The sequence below is a fragment of the Penicillium alfredii genome (assembly GCF_028826965.1).
Source record: "Penicillium alfredii strain IBT 34128 chromosome Unknown utg000007l_segment0_segment0, whole genome shotgun sequence".
NCBI classification, from domain to species: domain Eukaryota; kingdom Fungi; phylum Ascomycota; class Eurotiomycetes; order Eurotiales; family Aspergillaceae; genus Penicillium; species Penicillium alfredii.
In genome coordinates, this window is record NW_026622704.1 from 861057 (window position 1) to 884490 (window position 23434).

At 51.8% G+C, this 23434-nt stretch overlaps 6 protein-coding genes across 6 annotated transcripts; 4 read left to right on the forward strand and 2 right to left on the reverse strand.

Annotated features, from left to right (window-relative positions):
* Positions 1-676: 676 nt before the first annotated feature.
* NUU61_005004 (uncharacterized protein) lies at positions 677-2346 on the forward strand (the record flags this gene model as incomplete). The annotated part of the gene is made up of 2 exons (XM_056655586.1): positions 677-1289; positions 1370-2346. The coding sequence occupies 2 exons, from the start codon at positions 677-679 to the stop codon at positions 2344-2346; spliced, it is 1590 nt and encodes a 529-aa protein (XP_056511199.1).
* Positions 2347-2975: 629 nt separating this feature from the next.
* NUU61_005005 (ubiquitin-binding TORC1 subunit KOG1) lies at positions 2976-7589 on the reverse strand (the record flags this gene model as incomplete). The annotated part of the gene is made up of 6 exons (XM_056655587.1): positions 2976-3165; positions 3226-3563; positions 3635-3968; positions 4028-6891; positions 6951-7061; positions 7122-7589. The coding sequence occupies 6 exons, from the start codon at positions 7587-7589 to the stop codon at positions 2976-2978; spliced, it is 4305 nt and encodes a 1434-aa protein (XP_056511200.1).
* Positions 7590-9780: 2191 nt separating this feature from the next.
* On the forward strand, positions 9781-14462 carry NUU61_005006 (putative cell polarity protein (Tea1); the record flags this gene model as incomplete). Its single annotated transcript, XM_056655588.1, has 4 exons — positions 9781-10026; positions 10109-10509; positions 10572-10853; positions 10913-14462. 4 exons carry the CDS (start codon positions 9781-9783, stop codon positions 14460-14462), a joined length of 4479 nt encoding a protein of 1492 aa, XP_056511201.1.
* Positions 14463-16111: 1649 nt separating this feature from the next.
* On the forward strand, positions 16112-17516 carry NUU61_005007 (casein kinase 1 family protein; the record flags this gene model as incomplete). Its single annotated transcript, XM_056655589.1, has 3 exons — positions 16112-16301; positions 16357-17377; positions 17504-17516. 3 exons carry the CDS (start codon positions 16112-16114, stop codon positions 17514-17516), a joined length of 1224 nt encoding a protein of 407 aa, XP_056511202.1.
* A 1749-nt stretch (positions 17517-19265) lies between these two features.
* On the reverse strand, positions 19266-20620 carry NUU61_005008 (oleate delta-12 desaturase; the record flags this gene model as incomplete). The annotated part of the gene is made up of 3 exons (XM_056655590.1): positions 19266-19633; positions 19710-20484; positions 20558-20620. The coding sequence occupies 3 exons, from the start codon at positions 20618-20620 to the stop codon at positions 19266-19268; spliced, it is 1206 nt and encodes a 401-aa protein (XP_056511203.1).
* Positions 20621-22124: 1504 nt separating this feature from the next.
* Positions 22125-23216, forward strand: rsmA (putative bZIP transcription factor (Fcr3); the record flags this gene model as incomplete). The annotated part of the gene is made up of 3 exons (XM_056655591.1): positions 22125-22241; positions 22339-22610; positions 22679-23216. The coding sequence occupies 3 exons, from the start codon at positions 22125-22127 to the stop codon at positions 23214-23216; spliced, it is 927 nt and encodes a 308-aa protein (XP_056511204.1).
* Positions 23217-23434: the final 218 nt, after the last annotated feature.

Genomic DNA, 23434 nt, shown 5'->3' on the forward strand with positions numbered 1-23434 from the left:
AGCTGGTCATCTCTTCTGCTAACAAAGGGCTTTGATATTGATATCAGTAGCCTTGTTCAAGTGACTCTCTTTATATTCAAGGGCTAGGGAACATTCTCCTAAGTACAACTTTGCCCTAGCTGCTGGCCATGTCTAGAAGGGGCGTGAACAGTAGACAAAGAAGGCGTCAGAGGCGGCGGCATCTTCAGTGTCCTCGGCGCTGGGCGATCCAGGAGCAGATATTGTCGAATCTGTCTGTTCTTAATCATTCGGCTCGTGATCTGGCTCTCCCTGCCTTTGCCGCTAGGATGCATCTGGAGATGAATCAATCAACCAAGGCAGAAAACCTCGCTATTCCGTATCTGGTAACTGTTGATCCCACGCACTGAGGCACGACCGTTTCACCCCGATCATGAAATCTCGCTTATTCTCTCCTGCCTATTGTTGATCTACTGGATTTCGAAGAGAACGCACAGATCACTACTTGAAGCTTTTCAACTTCTTCTTTTTCTGATCCCCTTCCATCCGATTTTCTGTTATTTGTCCTACCTTGTCACTTCTTCATCGCCTCACCTTACCTTTATTCACTTCTATCTTTCTGTCACAGTTGTATGAAAGCTCTGTGACCATGACGGGAAACTCAGTCTTGTCGACTACCGCCGCGCAGTTCGCGTCCGGTTGGGTCTCTCCCAACCCAATGGGTGGAGGCCGCGGGGCTCCTGCGATGGCCGGGCCTGGGCAGCAGGTGCCGCCGAGCATGCCGGTGGGCATGGCCCCGTACCAGGGCTATTACCCCGGCATGTGGCAGTCGGCATACCCTCACCCGCCCGCCTACCCTAACCCTCACCTTTACCCGCCCGCGCCAGGTCCCGTCTTTCAGCCCTACCAGTCTCACCCAGGGCCGTTCTACCCTAACAATGGGTATGGTGGGTATGGTGGCTACGGTGCCTATGGGGGTTACGGGGGCTATGGCAGCTACGGTAGCTACGGTGGTTACGGTGGTTACCCCGGATATCCTGCGATGTCGCAGCAGCACAGCATGGGCGTCCCTCCCAATGGAAGTATGTCACCGATGAGATACTTCTCAGCCAACCCTCTTCACGGGCCTCCGACCCAGCCTGTTCATGGGCCACAAGGCATGGTGCAGACCAACCAGCTTGCCCAGACTATGACTTCCACGGGACAAGCCAACCAGGCTATCAACCAAGCCCAGGTCATCTCGCCCATCCAGCCAGCTGAGACCTCTGGCACGGTGAACCCTACCGCACCATCATTCGAGCCTCGTGTCTCTCTTCCTTCAATTCCCACTGGTCCGAGAAACCAACAAACAGACAAGACGACTGCTCCAATATTCAACCCTTTTCTTCAGGGTGTGGCTGGGCCTGTGCAGCATCGGACACTGAGGTCTGGCGTCAAACCCCGTCCTCGTCCTCGCAAGTCTGGGGTATCCCGTTATGCCAGAGTGACGAAGCCTACCACGGCTCCTCCTCTTTCCACCCCCCTACCACCTCCTCCTACTTCAACCCGACACAGAGCACCCAAACCTCCAAATGGGACTTTGGGGCTAGCAGTAACAGTGGTAATCTTACCACCCAGGCACAGCCTACGTCGACCCGACAAATCGGCACCGCAAACACTGAGAACCAATGGGCTATAACTACAGCCATTGCTACCACTTTCATGCCTGCACAAGCATCGATGATTACAGCCACGGCGCCCCCATTCGTGCCGACCCAAGTCTCGATCAGCATGGCCATGGCCCGCCCTTTTGTGCCGGCAGAAGTGCCCATCAGCACGCAGACGACCCCCTCATCCTTGTCGATGGTTCAGTACAGGGCAAGCCCCGCGGAACAAGAGACCCAGGCACAAAGGGAACGGGATGAGATGGTGCATTATCTGCGGGACCTCTTGAGAGTATCTCCCAGATCCGACAACAACAACAACCAAACCACCGCCGCACAGAACGTGTACGCGAATACACTTCCGGCAGTCGAGGCTCTGAGCTTGAATGAAGCCAGAGAGACCAGAATGCAGCAGCAGATCACAAGCCCGCAGGAGTTCAGCCACCTCTACCCGACCAACCCGACCAACACTTCCTCCTCGACCTCAGCCCCCGTTCAAACCTATCCCAAGGAGCCCAGACAACCCGGATCGCAGCACTCGGCGGGTGGATCCACAGACTCGATCCTCCTGTCCGGTATCAGCACCGTGGTGAATCGCGAACTGTGGCAGGATGCGTCTCCCGACCAGACTAGTCGGTCATACTACTCCGCGGACGAGCAGCAAACTCCGATGATCTGGAATCCGTTCCGCCACAATATCTGGACGTGCGACACGCTTAGCCTTTCGTACGGATACACCGTGTGATTGATGGCCACGGCTGCTGCGGCGTTCAGTCTTCTGCTTTCCTTTTTCTTTTAGTCTAGTACATACCAGAGGACCTGAACATGCTGGAGTTTCATTTCGGAGGAAGAGAGAGAAGGGAAGGAGGGGGGGGGGAGGGGGTAACCCTATGAGTGTATGAGTGTACAACAACTAATGATAAATGATTTGAATGAACATGAATGACTGAACTGATGTCAAAGTCATTGACAAGAAGTAAAGGCATTAGAAACAAAGGCATTAAGCCTATGACCACAATGATAGGAAGCAAATTACATCCCAGTCCCATCGTAGTTCCCTATATCACTCTGCCTGGCGAACACCGAAGATGGATCTCTTCCCCCCAACGCAGAAAATAGCAAAGGAAATCAGCAAGAGATCACAGAAAGGGAGAATCAGACAGTCAAAGGGGTGACAGCAACAGAAAAAGAAAAGAAAGAAAGCCATGGATGATTGGCCAAGTCATTCGCCAAGACGCCATATGGAATTGCCCGTTGTGCAAAGATGCAAATCACAGAAAGGATGGAAACAAAGATGCTCCCCACAGGAGACTGAAAAGAAAAAGGGGGTATTGAAGAAGAAACCATTACCAGCATTCCGAGTTCACACCCAGTCTAGCAGTGCACAATATTGACATGGTGGTCATTCAATGCAGCGCAAGCAAGCATAGTGCGGTGCGGGTGGAAGGTAGTGCTGGCAATAGGGGAAGAACGGTTGTGATGAAGGAAGCTCGAGTAGGGCTCAAAGGTGGAAAGGTAGCTACCATCGACGTTGAAGGTCTTGACCTCGTGGCGGTTGGTGCCCCTGCATTTCAGGTTAGCTGCAAGCCCAACAAGAACAAAAATGAGTGAAAATGAGACTTACATGCTGAAAACAGGAGCATGTTCGTGCATGCTCAATGTCCGCAGGGTATCTTTGGTGGCATAAATTGTGGAAATCGGGTCATCCATGCGAAGATCCCACAGTCGGACCTCGCCATTGCGACTGCCCGAGACTAGTTCTCGCAGGCCACCGCGCTGCATATGGACATTGGTGATCCACTGCTTGTGCTCACGCCAGACCTTAACCATGGACGTGGTGGGTTTCAGGCGCTGGTCAAACACTCGGACCGCTCCATCGCCAAAACCTGCGACAAAGATGTTACCAGCGACCTGATCCGAGGTCAACGACGTGATGCAGGAGCCAGATCGGGCGGGGATATCCTATATAAGGATGTCATGGTAAGCAACGAGCAAAACCACAAAGCTTATCAGATTTTGGCGATATAACTCACGTTGGTGCAGACTTCAGTGGCCGCGTTCCAGACTCGGATCACCTTCACATCACCTGCAACTAATGCTTTGCCTTGACCCTGCTGCCAGTCAAACACAAGGCCCGCATTCCGATTGCTCGGGATAAGTTCAGGCAATGCGCGGAAAGCTGTGACAACCTCAATATCCTGGACAGACTCGTAATGACGGAAGAGCTTGAGAACACCGTCGGAGGATCCAGTCATCAGCAGTGCCTGATCATCTTCATTGATGTACCGAACTTCATTGATTTTCGACCCGGCTGGATTGCCATTCGAGAATTGGTTGAGACGTTTATGAGCCTGCCAATCCCAAATCCTGGAGGAAAAAAACAAAGTCAGGAGACATGTCATATATCTAGAATTTATTTCACTTACCTGATGGTATCCCGATCATCCGCAACGGCAATATGATCCTCAAATTGATGGAAGCACATTTTGAGGGGTTGACTATTATTCGACAGCAGTGTTGCTGAATTGTCCCAGCGACTTGTGCCCGCCTTTCCTTTCAGTGGCTGGGTTTCCGTGATGATCTTCTCATTGCGACCGCGTCTCCAGAGACGTTCGTTGTAGTCCGAGCTTCCAGGCTCATCGGGCTCGTTCGGTTTCATCTGCGGTTCTCGGAAATACTTTCCAGGGGTGAGCAAATGTCCCAATATGTCGTCGCATGACTTTGTCATTTTGGAAAGGGGAACCGAGATTACCTCTGTGGACCAGTCCAGGAACCTGCTCTTCAAGGGAATGATCGGTGCCACGTCAGGGTCCCTAGGTTGAAAATTGCGGGAGGTAGGAGTTGGAGCTTGGTGATATGAGGTTGCAGGAGCAACATGGTCGTTCACTTCAGGTGGTCGTGTCCATTCTGGAGGAGCACGGCCGCGTGGGGTAATGGGCATTCGACTCTTCGAAGGCGAGGGGGGGTTCGAGCTTTCTAACCACTGGTCACCGGATGCCGAGTTGCCAAATGCAAGGTTCTTGAGGGAGGCCGCCACACTGGCAGTGCGCCGGAAACCAAGCGACAGATATCCTTCTGACTTGGGGGGTGCAGCTGCTGAGGACGGGGGTGTTGGCGGTGCTGATTTCTTCGGTTCAGCCCGCTCGTATACTTGCAATGTTTGTGACGTGTGGCCTGTGAGTTCGAGGATTTCATTTCTGATCTTGTCAGTAAGAGGAGCCATGGGGGATTCCAAGAGAGCGAGGTGGATGTAGTCGACGATGACACCGGCATCTTGAGCGATGTCTGGGTGGGGATCAACGGAAAGAATCAAAAGCTGCTTCCAGATGGTCCCGAAGGTGGTGTTGCGAGACAACTGATGCGATTTCGAGTCCTCCTGTCCCTCTGGATGACTTGTCTGTGACGTTTCGCTCTCGAAGCGATGAAGGAGAGATCGCTTTTCTTCCTGAAGTTCTTCATACGCAGCGACCAAAAACTTGTTCTGGTGGCGTTTGACAAAGGTTGAGAAGAAAACAAGGAGCTCCTTTCTTACGATGATACTTCCATCCGCCGACATGGGCAAGACTGCCAGAGCCAACGACTCCTCGATCTGTGCGACTTGATCCGTCAGGTCCGGAATACCCAAAAACGTGGTCACGGCATGCAACATCGCGGTACGAACTTCGGGGACGGGATCAAAGTTCAATTCGCAGAGTCTCGCAGGGGCGGCGCATCGGATTCCCATCCATTTGGCCTCCGGGAAATCAGACCACAGCATGCTGAGGCATAGGCAGGACCACTGTCGCAGCAGGGGATTCTCCACATCACCCAGATGCCTCAGACACGAATCGAAGAGCTCCCCGGACAGACACACATTTTGGCCCTGGGGATAGTTTTTGCAGAATATGGAAACAATAAAGGCACACATGGCTCGGTGTTCGCTGGCATTTCCCACGGGAATTGGTGATGAAGGGTTGAGGATTGAAATGAAATAGTGAATGCCGTTGTCTTTCAACAAGTCGTTTTGAACGGTGTGATCAACTGCCATGATTCTTGCCCAGATGAAGACCATGACGGGTTTCAACTCCTGGGCAGCTGACTGCAGTAGTTTCACAACGTAGGGGAAGATTCCAATGCTCAGAGCAAGATGGACAGCCCACGGCCCCAGGTCGAGGAATTTGCTCAGCAGAATCAACGCCCGCAATCGGTGTGCCTGACTGAGAAGAACCTGCAGGACAATGGGTAGTTGATCTGGAGGGTTCTTCTCGGTGGGACCAGATGACAGGTAAACCTCAAAGGCAGTAAGCTGTTCAGCGAAGAAAGTAGAGTGCTGGTACTCATACTGACGACGACCTTCCTCGTGGTCAATGAGAGCAGGGAGCTGCGACAGTACCATCTCCACTGCAAGATCCCAACTCTTCCACAGTGGGTGATGGTGAGTCTCCGGAAGCTTGGGCGAAGAAATTGGGTGGCATTTGTACGTGCGCATGATGCGCTCGCTGAGGAGGAAGTTGCGAAACAAGGCGGCCACCATTAAATCCTGTCGGAAGAGCTTCTTGAACAATGCCCGAGGCAAGGTATTCCAGGCAATGGTATCGGTGATGGCAGTGAAGATCCAGTTCAACTCTCCCAGAGGACTGCGTCGATCCTGCAAGCGACCAGGTACTCGGAAATCATCCACGGAGATGTCTGTCCGTAGCGGATTCTGCAGGATAAAGAACCGCAGCGCAATATCAATGGGAGTAGTCAAACAGCAGGTGAAGAGATCGGCGGGAAGATCAGGATTGGTCGGAAGGGACTCGGTTTTTTGGCACGCTGCCAGAAGGATACAGTCACCATAGTTCTGCACAATGGCGTTTGGATCTCGCTTCTTCACTTCGAGGTTTTCTTTCTCATGTTTTTCCACGAACGTATGGAAATTCTGAACAATATTCCCTGCGTGTGAGACGTCGAAGACAAAAAGACTTGGCCCCGCGAGCCAGGACTGCAGATCGTAGAGCGGCACCGGGATATACTGCGTGTAGTTCTTGTTGAAGACCCAAATCTCACCCGACTGAGTGGGCAATGGAACCCCGTGACCGTTGTAGTGAAGCAACACGCGCTCGTCTTTGGCATTCCGGCGCAATGAGATGCAGAATTTCTTGGTTTCATCTACAGACGGATCTAGGTACTGCTTGTACCTTGTCCGTAGACTCAGGGTCTCATACTGTTCTTGCAGCTTCTTCCCGATTTGCTCCATGATCTTGTTCTGGCCGCCGCCCGTAGTGGAAGTTGGATCAACCCAGCATTCAAGCTTCGAGGTCGGGTTGGTCTTGACCACATCGGGGGGTCAACCCCAATGTTCAAACAGATAGCCAAGGCTGCGGACACAGTCTTCAATCGGTCCTTCATGCGCCAGTCCTGGCTAGGCCAGCTCCCCACTGGGTCTCTAGGGACACCGTTTGTTTCATGACGTTTCTCTGTGAAGTACATGTAAAAGTTCTAAGTTCAAGATCTGTAAGCTCCCAGGCACGCAACTCAGACAGCCAAAGGTGTTCTCACCGAGTGGAGAATCTTGAGATACTCGCTGGAAGTGTATTCCTCCTGCCATCCGTGTCGCATGGCAAAGTCTTCCTCTTCGTCAGCGGCGAAAGGCTTATCGAAGGTCACTCGGCTCGGGCCATAGTCACTTTTGGCTCTCTTGAGCATCGCTGGTCGGCTGCTCTCTGATCGGCGCGGGGATGGTCGACGCGGCGGAGACTCCGCGATAGCTGCATTATTATCTCCACCAGAAGAGCTTGTCGGACGTCCGGATGGCGCAAGCGATGGCTGTTTTTGCTCGACCGTTGTGAATGAACGGTGATGGCCAGTCATGGGAACCGGCGATCGATCGCGGGTGGGAATGGCGGTTTCCAGATCAGGGCCAAACGCGACTCGAACTGATTTGTTCGCGTTTCGGCGGGGTTCAGTTGACCCATTGGCCGTTGGTTGCTGGGGATTTTGTTCCATATCTGCGGCAGGATCCCTCATGTTGTATATTCGCTCATTGTATTACGCAAGAAGGGGAATTTCGATGGTCACCGAAGGTGGAGAGGCGATCCCGAAGCTGGCAAGCATTCGTTATGGGCTGGTGATGTCGCAGGTGCTCAGATCCCGAGATGGTCGACTGGAGAGCAGAGAGAGAGATTAAAATGATGAAATGGACTGGGACAAGATCCGGAGGAGTGGAGACCTCGTGCAGCGTGCTGTTGACAGTATCTCACCGCCGAAAAGTTTCTGACAGCACTTTCGAGGGGAGCTTTTGGAGCAGATGAACTTGCCGTCGCAAAAGTGAGGCTCCCGTTGCGTCCAGGCGGATTATCGGTGCGCCCGACCGTTTCCCCCATTTGCTGACTCACCCAGCCCGACCTGGGCAGAACTTGGACCAGGAGAAGGTCTATAGCGATATTTCTATATAACATAAATATTCAAATATTCAAATACTAGGTCATAGTCTGTGAATAATCCTTTACTCTTTATCTTCACGTACTTCAGCATGAACAAAATAGGTGGTTTACTTTAGGTTGCGAGCTCACTACTACCTCGGTGCTACAAACAGTACGAAGTACACAGCTTCGGGGTACGCCACCCCAGTACTCCGATTTCACAAGTATATTGGCATCTTAATACAAACTAATATATCCATCTAAAATTTTATATACTTCTCATTTATGCATATATATATATATATATATATATATATACCTATATATAGTCATGTTTCCAACAGGATTTTATTATCGAATTTAGATATACCCTCTAAACCCTATAGGTATAAGAGAGCCCCCAGTCTTGGACAAGACCAAGTGCTATAAGAGACAACAAGACATCCAGTGTGCTGAGATAGAGCTACCAAAGACAGTGTCTAAGACACGGCATCTGGAAATCATGATGGACATGATACATCCAAAGTCTCACTGGGTAAAGACACCAAGCCCATTGATACATAACAAGAAATCAGATTGTGCAGAAACATCTCATTATATCACAACACAAGTTCCGACAGATCCACTTCTCTATGTACAATTCATGCATCATAGCGCAGGAGCAATAACAGTCAGAGCGTTGAAAGGGCATCCCTAGCCCGGGCATGCCGTAACCGAGAACCGGACTGGCGGACGCTCAGGGACTCAGTGATCATCCCCGAATTCTTCTGATAGGCAGGATGTCCCAGCCCCTTTCTTGAGGATCCATCATGCCTCCAGTGGACGGGTGAAGATATGTATGTGATGGGTTGAACACCACATTCCCCCCCTTTCTTTTTCTTTTTTTATTTCCTCAGTGGAGCCAGAAATCACGGCAGAGAAGTGTCACCGCCACAAGGTCGATAAGTTCCCTGCACGTTGTGGGGTGTGGATCGTGTGGACATCGGGGGGAATGCACCATTGGAGCAAAAATAAAAAAGACCGCGAAGGACTGGATAGCCCGGCATTAATCCATAATTATAGCATTCTAGCATTCTAGCATTTGTTAGTTTTGTTAGTCTTCAATCTTAGGGTTTCTGGAAGACCGTTGGGGCTCCATAGCCCTAATTATGGGTGTGATATTGAATATCCCTGGGAGAGGATAGGGTAGTATACCCGCTGTGGTCCGAGTTTGTAGGAAGAAAATAAACAGAGAATTGAAGAAAAGAAAAGACCAATGCCAGTATTCAGATGCCAATTGTATGGAATCCGCCCCAGGATTGGGGGCTGGGAATTGGGGAATGAAAGCACGAAAGATTCCCGTCAACCCCCTGATCTCTTCGAGTTTAGTTGGGCCTTCGCTTTCTTGTTTTTTTTTTCTTCCCCTTCACATCATTTCTTTGGCTTCATCTTTTCTCTTTGGCCAATTCACTCATGCTCAACCTCGCTCAGGTGGGAGTTGCTTAGGAACCCTCACTCTCACCCCCCTGGCCACTTTTTTTTTTTTTTTTCGGGCACACTCGTGTGTGGATGGGACATTCGATGGTTCCCAGTGGTTCCTGGTTCCGACTCCACATCTTCTGAAAAACACCTCCCCCCCTTATTATCTCTCTCTATCCACATCTCACTCCCCCCCTCGAGATCGCTCCTTTAATACTCGTGCGGGTGTCGGAGGAAGACTGCTTCGGCCAGCGCAGTCCGACTCCGCCAAATTTTTGATTGTTGATTTTTTGACTCTTTCTGCGCCGGGAACGACCGATTACGACTACATAATAACGATGGCCTTCTTTTTTAAATCGAAGAAAAACCAACAGGGCAATGCGCTCCCTCCGGCGACCAGAAATGTTCATACCTCGGAAGGTGCCCCATCCACGGGGGCCACCGTAAATGGTGTCAAGGGCGATGGTCCGATTTCGCAGACACCCACGCCCAGCGGTAGCTACAACAATTCTCTGCACTCAGCCACGAGCCCGACAAGCCCGGATCCTGTGCGGATGCGACAGAGGGCCGAATCAGAATCTCAGGTGGGTTGCTTTTTCTCTTTCTTTGTGGTCGCTATCGGATATGGGGAAATGATCGGGCCGCTGACACTGATCGTACTTACAGATCCAACGACCCCAGCAGCCTCCAAATGGTGCCCCTCCCTCGAGCCCGAATTCGTCGCTTTACCCGTGGTCGCAACGTCGTATGAATTTCTCGTCACCCCAAACGAACCCTTTCCCCCGATATGGAGCCGCCATTAATTCGGTGGCCTCAAAGGAGGGTGATATTTACATGATGGGTGGCCTCATTGACGGGTCAACGGTCAAGGGAGACCTGTGGATGATTGAGAGTAGTGGAGGTAGCTTGTCTTGCTTCCAGGTTGCGACGGTTTCCGAAGGCCCCGGCCCCCGAGTCGGCCATGCCAGCTTGCTGGTGGGGAATGCATTCATTGTCTTCGGCGGTGACACCAAAATCGACGAGAACGATGCTCTGGACGACACTCTGTATCTTCTGAACACCTGTGCGTGACCATTTCCATCTCTTCTGGGTCTTCTTTTTTGGTTTCTAATCATTTTCATCCTTTCAGCCTCCCGCCAATGGTCTCGCGCCATCCCCCCGGATCTCGCCCGGCCGGACGCTACGGCCATACATTGAACATCTTGGGATCGAAGCTTTATGTGTTTGGGGGTCAGGTGGAGGGTTTTTTCTTCAATGACCTCGTGGCATTTGACTTGAACCAGCTGCAGAACCCTGCTAACAAGTGGGAGCATCTTATCAAAAACAGCCACGATGGTGGCCCTCCGGCAGGCCAAATTCCTCCGGCGAGAACCAACCACACCATCGTCAGCTTCAGTGACAAATTATTCCTGTAATGACCCTGCCTCGACGCTTATACTATGGAATGGCAGCCGCTGACAATTACCTTAGTTTCGGTGGAACGAACGGGGTTCAATGGTTCAACGATGTCTGGTCGTACGATCCCCGAGCCAACGCCTGGACCGAAATGGATTGCGTGGGGTTCATTCCGACACCACGGGAGGGCCATGCCGCCGCTCTGGTCAACGACGTGATGTATGTGTTCGGTGGCCGGACCGATGAAGGGGTGGATTTGGGAGATCTGTCGGCCTTCCGGATCTCCTCGCGTCGCTGGTATTCGTTCCAGAACATGGGTCCGGCGCCATCTCCGCGATCGGGACACAGCATGACTGCCTTTGGGAAGCAGATCATCGTCATGGCGGGTGAACCCAGCTCAGCGCCCAGGGACCCGCCAGAGTTGAGCATGGCATACATTCTCGACACAGGCAAGATTCGGTACCCGAATGATTCTCAACCGAGCGAGCGAGGCCCTACTCCAGCTGGCAGAAAAGTCAGCCTTGAGAAGCAAGGCCCTGCGTCTGGAAGGACATCCCGAGAGGCGCAAACCCCTACAGAGCAACAAACGCGACGCGGACCGTCTCGGGAAAGCATGAGCCAAGTGGCTGGAACAAGACCCGGAGAATATGGCCCTAACCCAAACCTGGGACCTGGCTCTCGACTCCCACGAGCGTCGATTGCACAAGCGCCCTCTGGTCCGCCTCCTCCGGGCCAAGCCCCGTCCCCTGGTCCTCGAGGCAACGGCCCTCAGCCTGCCATGAACCCCCGCAGCAAGACCCCTACCAAGACTGATCGTGGATTCGTGCCGACAGTAGATGTTCGCGCCGCAAATGTCGACCGGGGTGCCGAATCACCCGTTGCCAAAGAACCTTCACAGGAAGTCCAGGGGCCGGGATCAGCTGGCCGTCGAACTCCGACTCAGCAACAGCCACAGAAGATGTCGGCTAAGGCAATGGAAACCGGCGAGGCTGCTCCGCTCATCAGTACCCCCGGCCGGCAACGATCATTGCGTCAACACCGGCAGCGTGGCTCCATGGATAGCGCCGAAGAATCGGTTCTGGGTCGACAAGCCAGTATCGACGGGTCAATTGAGTCTCGAAGTTTCCGCAATTCCAAGAATGTCGGTGACGAGCCCCGTTCTCCGCGGTTGACACCTCACCAAGAGGCTTTGATCAAGGAGCTGGAAGCCGCCAAGGCCCGAAACGCTTGGTATGCGTCAGAGCTAGCTTTGGCAAAAAAGGGTGGCTACGTTCCGAATCCGTCAAGTAGTCCCGCCTTGGATGACCGCACCAATGATTCGTTGAATGATGAGGATCGACCTTTGATCGAAGCATTCCTTTCCATGAGGGCAGAATTGGCCAAAATGCAGGCCACCGTGGATCGACAGGCATCTATTGCATCGAAGCGGGTCGCAGAAGTGGAACATCAACGCGATGTCGCAGTGAACGAAGCCGCTTATTCGCGGGCTAAGCTTGCTGCCCACGGCGGTAGCCAGCGGGGCACTCCACAGCCCGAAAGTGCCCGGGACGGTGACGATAGTGCTACCGAGCGCCCCACTGACATGGGCCGTCGCCTTGCGCTCGCTCTCGCCTCCCAGTCTGAGCTCAAGGCCAAGCTTGATGTCCTGTCTGCTGAGCTCTCCCAAGAGAAACAAGCTAAGGAATTGGCTGAGGAGACCAATGAAGCCACCCGTAAACGCCTAGCTGAGCTTGAGATGCAAAACAACACGCTGGAGGCGGAGAGCTTACGAACCGATCTCCACAATGCTCAAGCTTCCGCTAGAGAAGAGGCATTGTTGCGTGCGGAGGCCGAGGCTTCCCTGGAGCAGCTTACTCTTGACAAGGAGGAGCTGGTCAACCAAGTTGAAAGCTCGTCGACTCGGTTGAAGGACTTTGGTTCCAACTTTGGCAATCTGAAGGAGGCGGTTGCTGCTTCAGCCGCGAAGGCAGCCCTTGTCGAAAAGCAGTTGGACGAGGAGCGAGAACGTCGTGAGGGATTGGAGAGAAAGCTTTTGCAACTGCGCTCTGAACACGAAGAAAGAACTACAGAGTTGGAGAATGTCAGCCGTCGTCTGCGCGATGCGGAGGAGTTGTCGGAGACTCATGCCAAGGAGGCCGAGACTCACAAATTGGCCTTTGTAGCCGGGCTTGAACGCGCATCGTCTGCAGACTTGGACACCTCAATCCGGTCCCGCGCTGACCAGCGTGTTGCGGCCTTGGAGTCCCAGATCGAACGTTCCAGCACCCTCGCCAAGGCAAATCAGGCGGCTGCCGACGCAGCTGCAGACAAACTCCGGCGCGCCGAGGAGCGAATTGCTGGTTTGGAGGCGTACCAGGAGCAGGCTAGTCGAGAAGGGTTGCAATTGCGGCGACAGCTCCAGACTGCCATGAAGGAGACCCAGTCCGCTGTCGCCGAGAACCGGGACCTGAAGACCCAGATTGAGGGCCACCAGCGGGAGGCGGGTGCTCTGGCTATCCAGCATGCTGCCCTGAAGGATCTTCTTGGCGAGCGCGGTATCAACACGGACAGTCGACGATCACCCCACCTTGAATCCCCTGGATCACGGTTCGGCACTCCAGAGCAGGGCCGGTTGCGCGAGTTGGAGCAGCAACTGTCGGCCAGTATGAAGGCGCACGACGATCTGAAGACTATGTTCGAAACCCGTGAGCAGGAAGCTGATCGGGCGTTCCGAGAGAAACTAGAGCAGCTCGAGAACGATTACCAGTCGGCAGTGCATTACGTGAAAGGTACCGAGAAGATGCTGAAGCGAATGAAGGATGAGTTGAGTCGCTACAAGACCCAAAATGCCAAGGTACAGTCCGAGTTGGATGCGGCTCAGAAGAGCCTGGAGCGTTCTACCAGCCAAGAGTCTGAAGTTCCGGCTGAGTGGGAGACTGAGCGTTCTCAGCTGCAACAGTCCATGTCGGACCTCCAACAAGCAACCTCGTCCTCGATTACCCAGCTTGAGGGGCAGCTCACGCAGCTCAAGGAGGAGCTCGTTGCCGCCCAAGCTGAGAAGGAACATCTGCGAACCGAGCATGAGAGTGTCAAGCAGGACCTTCTCACTGCTGCAGAGCAGAACCGTTCCGAATTGGAGTCGCTCAAGCAAGAAAACACCCTGCTCGAGAGTCGCTCTTCGGACGCCGAGCAGAAAGTCAACATGCTTCTGGAGCAGGTTGAGGCATCTGTCGGCCACTATCGCCGCCAATCTCAACATGGCAACGGTCTCAATGGCATCACGCGCACACACAGCAACGCTTCAAGCAATACGATTGGCGGTGGCAGTGGCGGCGGCAGTGGTCGTGCCCGCGCCGACAGCAATATCTCCCAGGACTCCTCTTTCCCTGATAATCGTGGCTCCATGGCCTTGGACTCGCTTGCCAACGAGTTGGAGGCCCTGCGTAGCCACTGGGAAAGCACCAACCGCAATTATCGCCTCAGCAGCCAGCTGGATCTAGAACGAACTCCGACCAAAGACACTAGCGATGGGCCTGCTCTCATGAGCGACAGCCTGGCAGAGTGGCGGCGCAGACTGGATGAGGAAGAACGCGCTGGAGCGGCTGGAAAGACTAAGCCATTGGAGAATTCCGCGAATGTCATCTGAGAAGCCTGCGTCTTGAAATCTTCACGACCATGTTGCCCCGAGCTATGTCTATTTTTCCCACCTGAGCGCTTCTGCCCATTTATTCTGCACCACCTCATTCTTTTTGCCATTCTGTTTTATTTTTCTTTTTTGTCTTTTGTATCTTTTTTTGAAGCATGATCTTTGTATGATGGCCTCTGCTGTTTTACAGATCTATGAGGGGCCGGTTTCCCTTTTGTTGATCTCGAACCTCATTTCTGTTGCTGGTTGTGTCTTGCCCGTTTCTTTTTTCGCTTGTCTCGGCTCTTTGTTTCTCTGTCCTGTTCATTGCACTTTTATACCCCGGTTTCCCGATGTTCATTGGACTCTGGTTGTACCATTAGCACATTCCGCTTGGATTTCCCATCTACCTATAGCCAGAAATCATCGTTGTTTTCTGAAAGTGTTTGCTTTGACCTGCGCCTTGATGCTGGATCTGCAAGCCAAGGTGTGTGTAGAAAGTTTGCTTTTCCAGTCCTAAAATGTGATAGATACTAAAATTACGCTCGCTGCCTGCTGTCCAGAAGATATTCAATTCTATCCTTCAAAGAAAACCAGAAAATAATTCAAATCACATCCAAAGATTTCATCTTTCACTTTTTGGCCCGAATTGGGGGCGAAGAGGCATGGGCATTTTGCATGAGAAAATCCCGCATGTCTTGGATCTTCCGCATCAGCCCTAAGAAGGCGGTTGGCATTTGCCTCTTCCGTGGCAGTCCGATACCATCCATGCGCCTTCAACCCAGCATTTCTAGCAAAACTACCTAGCAAAGTCCATAGAAACTCCCAAATTTATTATCTCAATCAATTTGTAACTCCTTTCAAATTGCAATCAAAGAACGTAGAGTTGCAGCCCAACATTACCATTCTTACCATACCGAGCCCAATCACGCGGTGACCAGCCAGGTACCTCGGGCGTCACTGTGTTTCTGAGCGGTGCCCGGTACCCTGCAGGTAACAGCCACTTCGCTAGCAGAATAATACACCTCACCGACTCCTGCCCCCTCGCTCTTCTCTCCTTTCTCTCCCTCACCCTCTCGCCGTTATCAAGGCTTTTGCCCTTGACGTTCTCTCTCTCTCTTTTTCAGCTCTCTGATTTCCTGAATTCGAGCCTTTTGCTTCGGATTCTCGGACTTGTCTTGTCCGGACCTCCCTCCATCCCCCTTTCGAGCTTCTCCGATCGGGCCTTGAACTACGGTCGGTAATCCACATCACCATTTTGATCTATCCCAGGTAGGCTCTCCTTTCCTGAAGCACCACTCAACATCTCTCGATTTTCGTTTTTCTGTTCCTGTCTTGGTTGCCTATTGCTTTCTTTCACTGAGGAATTTCCTGTTGCCTGTGTGGCCAACTGAATGGGGTGTTCAGCCTGAACCAGCCTCGTCATTTGCCTGGGGCTGAGACTCAGCGGTGACACCCCCTCTTCCATCCTCTTCCACTTCTCTTCTTTCTTCTTTCACGCGTTCCTCTTTGTCTCTCCTCGTCTTTTGCTTTTTTTATCGGATTTGAGCTTCTCGTTTCTTATCCAACATAAATCGTGAAATCATCCTGACAAGTTCGGTTCCATAGTTTTCCGAGCTCTTTTGCACGGCTAATCGCTGTGCCACTCTACCCGATCCAAGATGACGACCATGGTCAGTGTTAGTTTTCTTCACTTGCCCCTCGATACGAAATGCCTCTACCCACACGCCCAACGCCGACACCCAAGCTGGATTACAAGGTCGCGTTTTGCTGACATCATGGAACAGGATCTGCGCGTCGGCAATAAGTACCGCATCGGCCGCAAAATCGGAAGTGGTAGCTTCGGTGACATCTATCTCGGTTCGTACTGTCGTGTCTCTATCACGTGTGATCCCTGTGCTCATTCATCTCCTAGGCACCAACATCATCTCCGGTGAAGAGATTGCTATTAAGCTCGAGAGTGTCAAGGCCAAGCACCCCCAGCTGGAATATGAAGCCCGTGTTTACAAGTCCCTCGCCGGTGGTGTCGGTATTCCGTTCGTGCGCTGGTTCGGTACTGAATGTGACTACAATGCCATGGTTATCGACCTCCTGGGTCCCAGCTTGGAGGACCTCTTCAACTTCTGCAACCGCAAGTTCTCACTCAAGACCGTTCTCTTGCTGGCCGACCAGCTCATTTCGCGGATTGAGTACATCCACGCCAAGTCGTTCATCCACCGTGACATCAAGCCCGACAACTTCCTGATGGGTATTGGCAAGCGTGGCAACCAGGTCAACGTGATCGATTTCGGTCTGGCAAAGAAATACCGTGACCCCAAGACCCACTTCCACATCCCTTACCGTGAGAACAAAAACCTCACGGGAACTGCTCGGTATGCCAGTATCAACACTCACCTTGGTGTTGAGCAATCTCGCCGTGATGACATGGAGTCTCTCGGATATGTTATGCTCTACTTCTGCCGCGGCTCTCTACCCTGGCAGGGTTTGAAGGCTGCTACGAAAAAGCAGAAGTACGACCGTATCATGGAAAAGAAGATGACCACCCCCACTGAAGTTCTGTGCCGTGGTTTCCCCAATGAGTTCGCCATATATCTCAACTACACCCGTTCGCTGCGCTTTGATGACAAGCCCGACTACTCCTACCTGCGCAAGATTTTCCGTGACCTCTTTGTCCGCGAATCCTTCCAGTACGACTACGTCTTCGATTGGACCGTCTACAAGTACCAGAAGAACGCTGCCATGATTGTGGATGCCAACAAGAAAGACAAGGATGTGGATGACCAGCAGCGCCGTCAAGGAGTGGCCGCTGGTGCCATGGGCCCCAGCGGAGCTGCCAAGCCTGGCGCTATCTCTGGCCAGCGTCGTAAGGTCATCGACCGCGGCACCCTCGACAACACTCCGGACACCAACCGTGCCGTGGGAGGGAGTGACAGGATGTGAGTACATGAAAACCTGGTTCCGTGTAGGGAACCCCTTTTATTTTCCTTCTGCGTTTAATGTGTTCTTTTGTGACGCTGGCGTGGAGGAGGACCCTTTGGTTCTGAATCTGACTAATCGCATAGTCTTCGGCGTTAGGCTGCGTTCTGCCTCGAAGGGTGCTGCTTTGGGTTCTTATGGACCTTCTGGTGGCCGTTCGAAGCGGGACGATGGGACGGGGGCTCAGTGGTACTAATTGTGTAGCACGTCTGGGAGGCTTTGGACTGACGATTCGGTTCTTGGCCCCTGGTGTGTTAACACCCTAGTCGACCTCTTAGAAATCCCGTTGATGTTCTCGCTGTGAACGCAACCTGCGCTCTCAACAGTCTCGGATTTCTTTTTTCTCCTTGGATCTCTCTCGTTCTGCAATCTCTGTCAGCCCTTCTATCCCGTTTTCGATTTTATTTCGACTTCAGCCGTTTCGATCCGTCATTGCTCATCGTCTGCCCGCTTGTCAAACTTGCGAGGATTCTCTAGGAGTTTCTTCGCATTGAGCATATGATGACTTTGCCGACTGTTTTCTTGTTTTTCGGTTTTCCTTGTACCCGGTTTTTTCGGGGCAGCCGATCACTCAGTCTCGAAACGCTCTTGATGTTGTGGCTATTCTTATGTCTTTCCCCTCCGGTTTTTATTGCGGCCTGGTACCTACTCCACTCAACGAGCATCGCAAGTGACCAGAAGAGAAGACTGAAGGAGATGCAAATGACTGGCCTCGGCCTAGAACCAGAACTTCATCGTCTCTGATTGTTCAATTGCCGAGGCCGGAGATCCTCGAACGCATAATCAGATGCGCTGCCCATCATTTACATTGCCCCTTCTCTCACCTCAAATTGTTTTTTTCTTTTTTTCGTTTTGCTTTTTGCCCTGCCCCCTTGCCCCCATGTTTTTTTCTGTCTTGATCGATTCACAAGTCTTACTGCACTTCTACACGTTCCGGGGACGAGGAGAGATCGACAGACGGGGTCGCGCAATGGAAGTATGGGGACGGAGGTGCGGGGGATGATTTTCTTCGGGGGATATTACGCGCAGGCTATTTGGGTTCTTGCCCCGGCGGGAACTCTGTTTGGTATTTCCTGCGGTGGTTGACGCTCGGGAACAGCCCTCATTTGTGGTGGTTGGCGACGGACAATGGTTAGGGTCGCTTCCGGGGTGGTTTTGCGTCGATCTGCGTCGTTTATTTTCTGTGTTTAGTTCTCTTTCCCCGAACATGCTCAACCTGCTTGACTTTTCTTTTCCCAATGGCAGACTCGAAAGAGAGTCTTATCCCGGGGCTTCGAAGGTACTATGGAAGCCTATCTAATCCGGCAGTCCCGACCAGCGGACTCACCGCTGTCTTCTAGCTTCTTTTCTTTTCTTAATATCAAGTCTCATTTTTCCCATTGCTTTTTTTTTTTGACCCCGTCCGCAACGCTGTGGATGAGATCATTGACGTTCTGGCCGTTCCATACACGGACCAGATGCTGCTCCACCTGGAAATTCTAGTGCCTTGGATTTCCTTTTCGAGTAGGCTTGTGGAAGAGTTAGCGTTGATCTGTGAGCGGGAGTATCAATATGGCTACCACTTCCGACATCAAGCTCGAGTTCTTCTTTCTGTCAAGTGTGTACATGTAGGCTCCTGAGAATGCAATCAGAGAGGGTAATCATTATCTCGAGCTCCATCCACATTGGAGAGTAAGAAATAAATGAAATAATCGAAATATCTATACATCTATGCATATTATTATCTAATATTTCCCTTCTCACGGACTCCACCTTCTATTCTATTCCCCAACCCGTCCTCTAATCATGCAAGGAAAGCCAACCGACGACTCTCTAGCAGATGAATAAAATAAAGAAAGAAACAGCAATCTACTCCTGTTTCTTCCCCGCACTCTGCGAAAACTTCCAATGCAACGCCCCCTCCGAATCCGCATTCGACACAACCTTGCAGGTTGTAAACGTGTCAACCAGCGACTTCAGATACATCCCCTCGTCGAGACGGTACTGGTCGCCCAGGTAAGGCACAATGGCGGCGGTGGCCTCTTCGGCGTGGTAGAAGGGGATCCGCGGAAAGAGGTGGTGCACGACGTGGTAGTCGATGATTTCGTGGAAGAAGTGGCGGCCGATGAACCCGAATCTACGGTCGACTGTGCACAGCGCGCCTTTGACGAAGGTCCAGGCTTTTTCGTTGTAGTGGGGTACTGAGGGGTGTGTGTGGTGGAGGTAGGTGATGGCGACTTTTGGATGTTAGAATTTATTCAATGGAAAGAAGAAGACAAGACAAGAAGAGAAGAAGAGAAGAGAAGATCTTACCTAGCCAGTGGTGGACCCAGAAATAGGGCACGGCATACAGCAGTGCAACCTTCCAGGCGCCTATCTGGGTAGCCAGGTAGTAGAGTGCACTTCCAACGAGCAAAAGACCCATATCAGAAATTGCCACGAGGTGGGCTTGCGAGTTGTTGAACAATGAGCCCAAGGGATCAAGATGGCTGTTCCTAAACTTCTGGATGCCAGTCCCCTTGGGCGGCAGGCTTTTATTCCCGGCGCTGACATTGGTCAACATATATAGTTGCCAACCAAAAAGCTGATGCGAGAGTAAAGTGACCGCATGATAGAGAGGCGTCTCTTCAACCAGCTCGACAACCTTCCCAAGGAGACCAGGTTTCTGGTCCTGAACTTCCTGTTCCGTCGGAGGAACAAAGACCACATCTTTATCGATGTGGCCATGGTAGCGATGATGGCGGGCATGGGTGATCTTCCACGAAAAGAACGGCACCATCAGAATCGAGTGCACCGCCCAGCCAACGACATCGTTGAGAACAGGGAATTCAGAGAAGGCGCCGTGGCCGCATTCGTGGCCGATGATCCACATCCCGGTGCCGACGCAGCCTTGGACAAAGCCATAGAGGATCCAGGCACCGGCGCGCAGCCATGAGGTGGGCAGGAGGTCAATCTTGAGGGCCAGCCACACGAGTGCAGAGGCGTAGACACAATCACGGAGCAGGTATGCAAAGGAGGTGATTGAGGATCGCTCAAAGCAGTGCGCTGGGATTTTTTGTCTCAAGAATCCATAGGAGACATTTTGGGGCTTGGGTCAGGTTAGCATCCGCAGAGATTGAGATTTTTTTTTTTTTTTCTTAAGGGTAATAATGGAGAAATACCTCGACTTTGCCTTCCAATTGGCATGTCACGGGTTCTTCTACTATCTGAGTTGTTGATGCCATATCTGCAATGCAATGGTTTATACTTGCAACCAACAAAAATAATCCAAAATAGAACAACAGACAAGAAAAAGAAAAAGAAAAAAAACAAGGCAGGGACTCGTAGAAATTTTATTTCTTATGAGTCGCATGCCCGAGTGATTGGTTCCTGGAGGATCCTAATTATGGACAATTATGGAGCCCTAGAGACCGAGAGAGTACACGGTAACGGCCCCCATTCCGTGGACAGACTTAGCCATGGGCCAATATAACAGCCTGGCTGATTCCTTTCGAAGGTCTCGGATTCCTGGGACCCGCTTGGTTGTCCAACAGAACCGTTGAAAAGAAGCCGTTTGGGATCCACAAGAGAAAAAAAAATAATACAATCAGGGGGAATTGTTGAGATAACCCCCGAATATGGGGGAACTAGCCCGGAAGGAGATTGTGGGCCAAGCGAAAGGACTCAACAAATAAAAGTCAAGAAAAAAAGGAGTAAGTGTAGTAAGTGTCGGAATTTATAGCTCAAGAAAACACTGTGAACAAAGCCACGGTGTTTATTGGGATTTCTATAGTCCTGGAGACATACTTCTCGTTTACCCTGAACGGCGTTTACAGTAGCCTCGTGCCCCTTTAACGACCGGGCTATAGGCAAACCATTCTTTCGAACCAATCTAGTCCTGTTCTTTCATAGCTTACTCGCATCCTCGACTAGCGAGATATCCACAATCTACCGTGCAGTAGCCAGGCCCTTTTTTTTTTTTTTCTTTCAGGAGATGACAGCTGTTTTGTTTCTGGCCACATAAACAGTTTCAATTATTGAGATACAGCCCTAGAGATGCTAGATTTGTTGCCTCGCAGAAGTGTAGCCTAACGTTTGTAGAGGCCCTGCATTTAGCGTGCATATGTCTCTTGCAGATCCTCTAGCTTCGTGGAGTCGCCTAATTTTCCTCGGTACTTGTGGCCTTTTGGATAGACTTGGACATTATTCTGGAAGATTATTCGAAGGGTATTTCCAGCTAAAATGCTATGGAGAAATAGGCTGATATATTCCAACGTTCTATCCATGGATGTGTCTTGTCTATACCCAAACAGCAAATGCCCTCATAATTTCCATAATTCTGCATCGGCTGACAATTCTATGCGGGAGCCATGATAAAATGAGAGTGATAATAATGATAGGAATAAATAGATAAAATATAAAAAATTGAATTATGAGAGAGATGTATAATAAAAATGGAAAATCCTTGGGTAGAAGAGCTTAGCATATGACCATTCTATACAATATTTCCCCACCAATTGTCATATCGCCGATTCTTGGCCTGGCAGAATTCTACTGACTCGGATATGGGCGTATGTAGAGAAAGTGGAGGTGAAGCAAAGCTGCAAAACCTGGGGAACCACGTAAAATCGTGTTGTGGCGGAAGTACGCCCCGACCAGTTTCCATGCAGAACCCTTGGGGAACCCCCCCAACTCTGCCGCTGTCATCTCCTAACTCCCTCGACTCTTCTGCGCGTCTGAGAAACCGAAATGGACTACTCCTACTACAATGCTCCCCAGTCACAGCCCTTCTCGCTCTACGGGCTGCCTACCCCAGACCAACAATCGCAGGCGCAAGCCGACGCCCTCCCCGACTCTTTTCCTCTGGTGCGCTTCCACCATTCCCTCCCCGGATTTCTTTCGTAGTTTGGGGGGGAAATTGTCACGATCGCTGGAACCAAAGTCATCTAATCGCTCGTCACAGAACAACTACGATCAGAACTTTCCGGCCTTCGATCCGTCGTTTCGTCTCAACCCCTCCTCGTCCTTGGTCCCGCCACCGCATTCACCGCCTGACTCGTACACCAAACGTTCCGCGTCTAGCAGCGAGGCTGCCCATAACCTGTCGACAGATCCAACGTCGCTTGATGGCGATGGAACTCAGATCGCTGATCCCGGCGTGGGACGAAGTAGCAGCGAAGAGAAGGACTCGGGGACGCCGTCGCACACCAAGCGAAAGGCGCAAAATCGAGCCGCGTATGTGCATCTTCTTCAGTTTCTTATTTGCCGAAGCCTCCTCACTGACACTGACCTCATTTTTATAGTCAGCGAGCATTCCGAGAGCGCAAAGAGCGCCATATGCGCGACCTAGAAGACAAAGTCGCCAACCTCGAAACACAGTCCAGCACCCTGCAAGCCGACAACGAACGGCTGAAACGCGAGCTCGCCCGATATGCCACAGAAAACGAAGTCCTGCGCGCCACATCACAAACCCTCAACCAGAACAATAAGAACGGCAGCGCCCCTGAGCGCACTGAACCCGCCATCACCGGCCCGATGGAGTACTCCCCGACAGACTTTACCTCCAAACTTGCGCCTGAGGGGTCGAATGCCTCGGCGAGTCCGCACCATCGCGTCACAGTGTGCCAGGTCACCGGCGAGAAGCTCTTGGATTCTGGCGCAACGTGGGATTTGATCCAGGGTCATGATTTGTTCAAGCAAGGCCGCGTCGATATCGGCGATGTGACCGAGCGGCTCAAGGGCATGGCGCAGTGCAATGGGCAGGGCCCTGCATTTAAGGAGAACCAGGTGCGCCAGGCCATTGAGGCGAGTGCTGCGGCGGGGCGTGATGAATTGATCTGAGATCTGGGACTGATTGCTGTCTCTTTCTCTCGCCTCCCTCTCATTATCTCTTTTTGTGTCGTGTTTTCTAAGCTTGTTACGATGATGATCTGGAGTACTTGGGCGCTGGCATTTTGGGATGGACTGGCTATTGTTGATTCGGCTGCCGTTCGTTGGGATATCTGTGAATACGGTTTGGTTGATACATATTCCTTGGCCTTGAGCTCTGTGTTGGATTC